At 40.0% G+C, this 10,134-nt stretch overlaps 2 protein-coding genes across 3 annotated transcripts; both read left to right on the top strand.

Annotated features, from left to right (window-relative positions):
• The first annotated feature begins 1,882 nt into the window (after window positions 1–1,882).
• ndufb6 (NADH:ubiquinone oxidoreductase subunit B) lies at window positions 1,883–4,594 on the top strand. Its single transcript, XM_044189111.1, has 4 exons — window positions 1,883–2,149; window positions 3,487–3,579; window positions 4,132–4,176; window positions 4,452–4,594. The coding sequence occupies exons 1-4, from the start codon at window positions 1,970–1,972 to the stop codon at window positions 4,515–4,517; spliced, it is 384 nt and encodes a 127-aa protein (XP_044045046.1). The 5' UTR covers window positions 1,883–1,969; the 3' UTR covers window positions 4,518–4,594.
• Window positions 4,595–5,419: 825 nt separating this feature from the next.
• toporsa (topoisomerase I binding, arginine/serine-rich a) lies at window positions 5,420–9,931 on the top strand. 2 transcript variants are annotated; one of them, XM_044189108.1, is made up of 2 exons: window positions 5,420–5,586; window positions 6,880–9,931. In XM_044189108.1, the coding sequence occupies exon 2, from the start codon at window positions 6,883–6,885 to the stop codon at window positions 9,331–9,333; it is 2,451 nt and encodes an 816-aa protein (XP_044045043.1). In that variant the 5' UTR covers window positions 5,420–5,586; window positions 6,880–6,882; the 3' UTR covers window positions 9,334–9,931. The 2 variants fall into 2 exon arrangements, with proteins under 2 accessions (XP_044045043.1, XP_044045044.1); XM_044189109.1 differs by lacking the exon at window positions 5,420–5,586 and adding an exon at window positions 5,677–5,956.
• Window positions 9,932–10,134: the final 203 nt, after the last annotated feature.

Below are 10,134 nucleotides of genomic sequence, written 5' to 3'. Positions count from 1 at the left end.
GCACTCAAATAATACTTGAAAAAAGTTAAGTGACAGCTTACAGCTGTGAACAGCTTAATAAGTTTTACTACATTTTATTTTTAAATTAACATTATGTTAAAAAACAGGTGCTGCTGTCAGCAAGAATCAGAAGAGAAAGCAAAGGCCATTTGTTGACAAGGCATTTCCAGCAACTTTGTATTGCACTTCCAAAAAGTTGGAGGGACTCGTAGGAGAGGCTGAGATATCCTGAGTTTTAGGCCCTAGTATGGGTCAAGCTCCTAAAACACTGGATCCTCCCCTTCCCATAACAGACTCGATAATGCCTTTGATTCATTAGACCCTCTCTGCCTGGTAAACGCCTCCAAAACAACACCCCCCCCCCATTTGGTAACATAGTCTCGAAACCCAAACTGGTTTAACCCTGATGACATCACTATGACATCATCAGGGGGTTATTTTCTCAGACTTGACAAAGCTCCTCCAGAGCCACAGAAAACATTACACATCTGTTTTCACAGGCAGTGGAGTACTAACCAAGACTAGTACACTGACTTTGACATGTAAAATCGTGGTGCCCCTTTATTGAAGGAGCAGTATGTAGGATTTAGTGGCATCTAGCGGTGAAATTGCAGGTTGCAACCATTTGAATATCGCTCTCCTCGCCCTCCCATTCCAAACGTGTAGGATAAACTACAGTGGCCGTGAAACTCGCAAAAAACGCCAACGGTCCTATCTAGAGCCAGTGTTTGGTTTGTCCGTTCTGGGCTACTGTAGAAACATGGCGGTGCAACATGGCGGCCTCCGTGGAAGGGGACCCGCTCCCTCTGTAGATAAAAACAGCTTATTCTAAGATAACGAAAACACAACGATTCTTATTTTCAGGTGATTATGCACTAATGAAAACATAGGAATATTATATTCCATTTCCGCCAATAGCTCCTCCTAAATGTTACACACTGGACCTTTAAAGATTCGATATGTAACTTTCAGAAAACCCTTGTTAATAATGACAACTTTGGCCGTTAAGTGAACTGCAGTCAGCATCTTGTTGCTCACGCTCGCACTGTGTTAGCCAGCTAAAACCACAGTATCACAACATATTTTGCATGCTTTGCAGTAATGTTAGCTTAGACTTTGGACTTTGTGTTTGTGTTTTGGTGGGTGCCAGTCATTTGTTAGAGGACTCCATTTCTAAGCCAAATTCAGCAAGTTGCTGTTGCTGCTATAGGGGAGCTGAAGAGAAGGCACTCAGGTGCGCATATAAACGTCACATCCTTCAAATTTTCCCTGAAAAACCGACCTGAGTCCTTTACATAGAAATCAGTCCACAGGCTGCTAGAGGCAACCGAGAAAGTCGGGGAATGTCTCATTTTTTAAAATGGAGTTTCAACCTGTTCACACATTGGCAATAAAAAGCGATTAATACATGTCAAAAACTGCATACAGTACCTTTAAAAGGCCTGTTGCTCATGAAAATGTATACGTTCCTTATCATTCTTGTGGTTTTCGCCATCTAGTGGATAAAACTGGGCATAAACACCGTTGTTGAGAAATGCTGATCTCTGGTGGTGTGACCATGGATGCAGAGTGTGACTCACATCTGCAAAATATTGTATGTCATGATAAATATGTCATAAACCAGAAACACTGCTTGTTGTGAACAAACCTGACTGCCATACAAGACTTCAAGACAAAAGAGACTTCCCTGCTTCTGACACCCTTCTCACACCGCGTTTTTCTGTCACTGTAAGAATGATTTGAGTTCAGAGTTTTATATTTGCATAAAAAAATAGGGGGGAAAAAAATGAATAAATAAACATGTCGTGTCACATCTCTTTCGGTCCAGTAGGCGTCGCACTAGAATTTGTCGAGCTGTTCAATCGTTTCCTCTTCTTCTTCTTCTTCATTTGTGTTCTTGCCTGCAAAGGGAAGTGTCCTCCATGGTGTCATTGTAGGCTTTTTGAGGTTGAATATCCAGAAATAAACAATGTCTGGATACACACCAGACGAGAAGCTCCGTTTCGAGCAGCTTTCAAAGCTCCGGAGACAGTGGCTGAAGGACCAGGAGCTCAGCCCGAGGGAGCCCGTGGTACAAGCTAAACCTGCCGGCGCCGTCGCCAAGTTCTGGGCTGGCTTTCTGGAGCCCAAGAGCCTGTGGAGACTTTACGTGAGTGCCAATACACAGCTAATGCTAGCAAGCTAGCAAAGCAATCAGTGATTACAGTGAACATGCGAAATACCAGTAAACAAACCGAACGGTTTACATTGTGTAACTACTGTCGGTTTTATTAAAGCTAACGTATTTAGAGTTACAACACAGCTTCACTTGCCTCCAACGTGGTGAAACAGCAAAGTTAACCCAATTTATAATTTCTGCAATTTATAAGCTTGTTTGGTTGTATCACATTCAAGTCTGTAAAGTATAAAGAATTGTCAATTTCACCGTCTGTCGAAATGATAACAAATTAGCACATTATTATTATACTACATTTATAAATTAACTACATAGTATGGGAGGTGTTATCTGTATGTCATATTCTGCAGTGACTGAACACGTGGTTAAATAAGGTAAAATAAACCTGCTGCGATTTGACATTGTTTTCCACACAGAGAGAGAGTTAGAATGAGTTGCCTTATGGTGGCCTTTGATCCAGTACATGGACTCTGCATCATAATTTGGTACAATAAATTCCTTAGTTTATCCTCTGTAATATACATAAATAAAGTGGTTTTACAATCGGTACAATATATGACACCCTTCATCCTAAGGCCCTCAGTTTAAGTTATTTGTCATGCAAAAATACCAAATATTCCCTGATTCCAGTTTTTCACTTACTGGGACACTTGAGCAGAATAAAGCCAATGTTAATATTATTAGTAACACCTGTGTATTTCCTACTACAAGTCAAAATGTCTGCTTTAAATATCTTTGGCTTGGGGATGTTTTGATGGGCATTTTTCACTATTTTCTTACATTTTATACTGACAGTTATTAATCAATTAAATCAAAACTTATGGCAGATTAATCAATAATGAAAACAATCATAAGCTGCAGCTCTATTTTAGAGACAAGTGACTGTTATGAAATTAATACAAACCAGAGAGGGAGGTTTGTAACCAACATGTCTGGTGAAGTGTTCATTGAGATAATGGTGTCAGTCTACTTTTACATATGGTAATTTATTCTGTGAACTGTAACAGTCCTCCTTTATCTTACTTGATTGTACATTTGAGACTTCTCTGAGTTGCTTGGGTCCACTTTTTGTTTCAGCATGTATCCAAGTCCTCAAAGCAGCACCTATTTCGTTTTTCACTTTCCTAATTCAATTTTCTCTTTTTAAAAAAAAACATTTTATTTGTGAATATTTTACAACTGAATATTTTACATGCATAAACTTCTCGCCTACTCAGAGTGAAGGAGCAAGCTCCAGCCTATGTTGAAGTATACTTTATTTGTTTGGAGCAGTCAGAATAAACACTGTGATTCATTATGTCTCCTTACAGACCTACAAAGCATACAGAGGTGGAGTTTTCACATTAACACGGCTGTTGATACCTGCTTGGATTGTTCACTACTACGTGAAATACCATGTTGCTGTAAGTCAACAGAAATGTTAAACATTATTTGTGATCTTAGTAAACAAAAAAGGAGTAAACAGAATAGAAATCTATGACATGTTACAAGTGTAGATATCTGGTGAACAGAATTTTACCACTTCATAAGCAGAACTCCTGGAAGTTATGTGCATTAGAGTTAGACCTTCAGTTTGTGTGAATGCCTAAGTTTCTGAACAGCCTGTGTTTGGCTGATGTTCTTTAACTGTTGTGTATGAGCTTTAAGAGAGCCATGATACAGAGTTAGATATTTAAACATGCATGTTTAAGTATCTAAAGTGCTATTTCATTCTTTGGATAGCATACAAATGTGGTAACTTGCAAATAAAGCAGGAGCACTTGAGACAGACAGATATATACAGCATTGACTTTATTCCATGTTCTTTCATTCTCTCTTACATTTGACAAACAAGGGTACCACACATTACTCAATTCATGCAGGTGTCAGCTTCAGTTTATAAATAGAAAATTCAGTCATGTGACAATGTATTGATCAGTAGGCATACTCAATAACAATATCATTGTCCCCCACAGCAAAGGCCATATGGCATTGTGGAATTGAAACCCAAGCTGTTCCCAGTAAGTATGCCTAATTTATTAATTCTAACATTGTACTTTTGTTTTTCCTATAATCACTACAATCATTCATTTTATTTTTTGTATGCACAGCTACATATTAGCTTGCTTTACCAGCCATACGAAGGTCCGATTGTCCCACTGTCTGATTCCATGCAAACAGGCCCCTGTCCTGAGATGCTCCGACAATAGCCTAGAAGAGCTGCTCTCTGAGATCTCTTGATGGAGGAAATTGGAAAGGAGTATTTAAATTTTTTTGTCCTTGTTTTTGTGTTTAGGGTGACACCATTCTGGAGACGGGTGAAGTTGTTCCAGATCTCCCTGACACCCATGGTCATCACTGAAGTTGAAATATTTCAATAATTTTCTTGAGTTTCTGTTGTAAAAACTGTGTATATGGCAATAAAATATTACAAAGTAATTTGAGTAGGAGTGATTTTACAAATTAATGTAAATAGTGATATATTACAGTGGAGATCATTAATGAATGTTTTTATGCTTTCACAAATGAGAGGCTATTGTATTTTCCAGTTCACTCAGTTTAAAGAAAAAAAAATTGTAAACTCAACTTCAGTAGCGTAGCAGTTATCTGTAAATTACATGTTACTCCACTTGTTTCATGCATTTCTTTTTGAAGCAGAATACTGGGGTGTAATGCAAGGAAAAAACAAATGCTATTAGTTGAAAGGAGAAAATCAGTTTGCAGTATTTTATGGAGAGCTTGATAGGTGGGATTCAAAATGTTGGTTTTAAATTTTTGATTTATAGCAACTCTGGTACAGCATAAGGTAACCACTGGAGATACACTGGATTTCCAGATAGCAAGTGTAGCCTAATGAACAGAAAAACATAAAAAGATGGCAGTTATGTTATTATTTTACTCTGATATGACTCGAATGATGTTTCAGACATGCTTCAGACTACTATAAATTGGCCTGAGAACCCTCACCTTATAAATAACTCTATACATGCACAGTATGTGGTATCATTATGTAACATAAAAAAACAAGGCCTTAATGGCTCTTATTCTGTTAACTATCGGCCGGAAGTGTGCTTCATGCGCGTTACAGTAAAGTAAGTAGAACATTGTAGAACAGCTATTAACACTAAAAATGAAAATATAAAATAATTAAAAAAATATATGTATCTTGATGATTTGATTTTGTGTTTTTTGGTGGGTTGGTGGGTCTTCAAAATGTGAAGATTGCGCTTTTACTGTGAAGGGCGGTAGTAGCTTGTAGCTTTATGATTTAAAAAAATTCTAACAATGTACGGCAGGATATGGACGGAGAAGCCAGGCAGGTCTTGTAAACAGTTTATCTGGAATGACATTTATGTAAAAATGAATGGGTTTCTACAAGACGGGGAGAGCTAATCACTTGCCAAGCGCATACGTGTTTGAGGAAGTCAGAGGTAAATATTGCAAAACTTTTCTCGAACGTCCTAACTAGTCGTAGAGGTCCTAGCCTACCTAGCTACATAGCTATAACGCCCTAGCATACTTAGCTAGCTAGCGTGCTAACTTTAGCTAACCAAGTTATTCAATTCGCGAACTAGAGTTAGCAGTTTCTGTGTGTGGTAGCGTCAATGTAACTCTGATAGGGTTGTTTGTGTAAATGTCAGGGTTGTTAAGATACTATCATCACTTAAATCCAACGTATTTCGTAAGTGTAAGAGTTAACCGACACTAACGTTACTCACTTCTGTGAGGAAACAGGGCGCTAGGCACGGTTCTAGCCTAACCTGCTAAGCTAACTAACCGAAAACAACAACGCAGTCGACGGTGGGGAAGGACAAAAACGACTATCGATCAAATGCCAGAATTATTCCGATGTGTTGTTTTCAGTGGTGACATTTCTGTCAAGGTTAGCGATAGATGAGTAGGGCATTTCCAGGGTCTAATATGTAACGTTACAGCGCGAATAGATCCTGTGTTACGTTAGGACCGTCATACTAGATATGTAACGTTATCACGGACTGTCATAACGTCGCTATATAACACTATCCATGGTCTATCCGAGTTAAGCATACATTTCTGTTATTTATTCTGCTCTGGTTCTCATTACAAGAAATATTTGTTAATATAACAATATTTTTTCTCTCGTTTCTACCAGATACTTTCATGTATCATGGTTATTTATGTAGACATGCATGTTATTCCTGTACTCTTCACATTTGGAGGGAGACAGTAGTGTAATTGTTTTAACAAAATAGGCTGGTATGTCATAATAACGACATTATAATGCTAACCTTTGAGTATCTTGTATAGTGTGAAAAAAGTAGTTGTTGAAAGTCATAGTTAATTGTTTTAATTATGATGAGGAATTGGTCATTATAACAAAAACATGAAGAACACCTGAACAGGACACACCTGTCAACAGCAGCAGATCATAATCATCCTCAAGGATTTATGGTTGTATCCAGTGCATACTGTATATGTGAAGAAACATGCTCAACTCTTTTTTTATTTTCATGTGTGGAGCGTTTTTCCCAATGAACAGGAAAGTGGTTTGTGCAGTTGTAGGGTTAATTATAAAATTAACCTACTTAAGTTTATAGATCTGATGGTAGACTTAACTGCAGCACCTCATTGGATCGTTATAGGTTACTCTGCTTCACGCTGCCTTACTATTCTTACTTGGTAAATATGAGACTTTCCAATTTCATAATAATTTTAACCTATTTTTTAAATTTTTTTTATGTCAGATCATGTCAGCAATCAAGATTGCCCTGCAGCAGAGCCAGAAGAGTGGTAAAAGGAAAACCTCTGAAGCAATGTCTGCAGAGGTGTCACCAGACTCCAAGTGTCCCATCTGTTTGGACATATTTAACAACATTTCTTACCTGGACCTCTGCTTGCACAAGTTCTGTTTCCGCTGTATTCATGAGTGGTCCAAGAACAAAGCCGAGTGTCCTCTATGCAAACAGCCATTTAATTCAATCTATCACAGTATAAAATCAGAGCAAGACTTTAAGAAGTATGACCTGCAGCCACTGGACAATGGCTCTTTTGGGACTTTTGGGGGAGTGCGGTTTAGATACCGCACAACTCTTACCGGAGTCCATCGACAGATGCGAGGAAGGACCTCTTCACCTCCAGACAATGGAGTAATGTTTGAAGCCGCAACAGACCGTCCGCAACAGCCTCAGGACCGTTATATCCGGCGCATGATGATGAGGTTGGCAGCCAAGAGGAGAGCTGCGAGTGAAGGGAGGGCAGTGAACAATGTCAGAGAGCAGGAAATGATAAATTTCAGAAGGGAACTGTACCGACAGGGGGTGAGGGTTCGGAGTGTTCGCGATGGTGGCCGCTCCCGAGACACCTCAGCTGAGTTCTTCCGAAGAAATCCTGCCTGCCTCCACAGACTGATCCCCTGGCTAAAAAGAGAACTCATTGTATTATATGGAGCCCATGGCACTTTGGTCAACATAGTTCAACACATCATCATGTCACGCATTACACGTTATGACATGGAGGATGGAGTTATTCAGGAAGAGCTCAGGCCGTTTCTCCAGGGGCGCACAGAGCACTTTCTGCATGAGTTTACCAGCTTTGCAAAGTCCCCCTTCAATATGGAGGCCTATGACCAGCATGCTGTCTATGACTGCCCAGCCCCTTCCTCAAATGAAGACAGCAGCTCCAACTCGTCTGTAATAGCTATCTCAGAGGATGAGGATCTCTTGGTGTTGGAACTGGACCCCCCAGGAGACTCCATGTCTACTCTGAGCCACTCTGTGTGGGATGATGAGACGCCTGGGCCATCGTATTCTACGACAGCAGAGCAGAGCAGGGCAGAGTGTCTGTCAGTCCTCGACTCAGACTCAGACAGCAGTTTAGAGGAGGACACACAAGAGATTGGGGCTTCTCCACAGCAAATGAGTCCTCATAACCACACAGACGTGACTCAGGGTGAAGTTAACAGCGAAGAGTGTTTGTCTTATGACAGCGATGACTGTGTCATTGTAGGTTTTGTTAAGCCAACAGCAGAGAGGACTCCTGAGCTGGTTCAGCTCTCCTCTAACTCTGATGAGTCTGCCAGTGAAGATACTAAAGAAGTGCCTCTTCTACCTCAACACATCCGCTTCTCCAGTCTCAGTCCTATAGCTTCACAGAGTAGTGATCCAAGTGATTCTGGACGGTCAGAAAATGTAGAAATGGACCACTATCATCAGTTGGATTCAAAAGAAAGATGTAGCTCTTTAACATCTAGCAGACACAAGACATCCAATAAGTCAGACAGAAAAAACACAGATAGAAGATTTGACAGTAATTATAGATCTAGGGAGCGGCGCTGGTCAAAGGACAGAGACCATAGGAGAAGGAGAAGGTCAAGAAGTGGAGAGCGCAGACACTCTAGCAGGAGCCCAGTGATCTCCCACAGCAGTGTCAGCACTCTATCCAGAGAAAGAGGTTATTCTTACACCAGTGGCAGAGACTTCTACTCAAAATATGACAGTAACTATAAAAGGAGGGACAGCGATCACGACTATCAGTCATATAGGCATTACAACCAAAAGAGAAATGATAATGGGATGCATTACACAGAGAGGCGGTCCTACTATTACAATAGCTGCAAGTACTCAGATCGGCACTCGTACTCTCGCTCTAGGAGCCGCAGCAGGGACTCTGGGAGACGGGACAGGAGGTATTCTCGATCTAGGACTCATTCCAGTAGTCGTTCCCCTTCAACGAAAAGGAGATCTCACCACGACAAGCCTGGTGGAAAGAGGAAATACAAAACAAGACATTTAGAGGAGCCGTCCGAAAACACACTTTCCACCTCATATGCTGAAGGTGACTCCCCCAAGTTGTTGACAAAACACAAGAAAAAGAGCAAAGAGAAGCATCATAAAAAATCCAAAGAGAGGTCAAGAAAGACTAGCAGGAGCCTCAGCGTGGAGCTCGTCAATGAAGAAAACTCTAATGAGCGAAGCAAGCGTCACCATAAGAAAAAGAAGAAACACAAGAAGAAAAGCAAAAGACGCAAGAGTAATGAAATCACAGAGAAGTGCTCACCCACTGTCATTACCATTGATAGTGACAGTGATTCTTTTGCGAATGACTGTGTCACCCAGGCCAGCAGCACTAACAAGGACACCTCCATTGACAATACCACAGATGACCCAGTAGACCCCGCCCCGCCCTACTCTCATCTGTAGTTATATGGAAGCTCAGATTCCTGCTGTGTGTGGTGGGAACTGATGGATTAACCCTCAGCTGCTAATGCATCCCAGTAGCATTTTAAATGTTCAGTATGTTGAAGGTCACCATACCTTGAAGGATATAGGATAGGATGAAGACACGTATCCCTTTAAAAGTGTTTTCTACTATGATAGTTCATTGGACGCTGGCTTACATGACAGATACAGATATCCGTGTTGAATTGGAGAGTGGTCATCATTGGATAAATGACAAAACCATCAAAGTCTAGTTTCTTGACTGTGTTAACTAACACCTGAAACAATCCTATGCCACTATGAACACGGCAGAATGGAATAATATTGGGAGTCACACGTCTTTTTAGTGTCAATTATTCTGGAAATTAATTCTTGATGTATTTTATTTCTAAGGTGCTCTCAGGGATAATGTTGATTACAGTGATTTTCTGTTATTATAAGTCAGCTATATTCTTGAGTCAAAACAATTTCTACCTGCTGCTCATGGAGTAGTACTTATTATCCAGAGTTGGTGTTTGGATTTCAGAATGGGCTCTTTTGTTTTGAATTTTTTTTTTTTTAAATAAATTGCTATCAGCAACTGTGTGTGCTATTTTGTTAAGGTTGGTTTTCTGTTAATTTCATGTAGTATCAGATTGAGTATGCTGAAGTATTGTTGGGTTCATATTAATAATAGCTCGGTCATACATTTGCCAACTGTCTTAATGCAACTTCTGCTATACTGAGGCTTTATTATCTGATTACCTAATTGAGTGTTTTGCAAAGAGCTAAAATTATGTAGTG

Source organism: Siniperca chuatsi, linkage group LG3 (genome assembly GCF_020085105.1).
Source record: "Siniperca chuatsi isolate FFG_IHB_CAS linkage group LG3, ASM2008510v1, whole genome shotgun sequence".
In the NCBI taxonomy this organism is placed as follows: Eukaryota; Metazoa; Chordata; class Actinopteri; order Centrarchiformes; family Sinipercidae; genus Siniperca; species Siniperca chuatsi.
The sequence above is the reverse complement of the archived record's forward strand: the minus strand, read 5'-3'. Positions and strand labels throughout refer to the sequence as shown.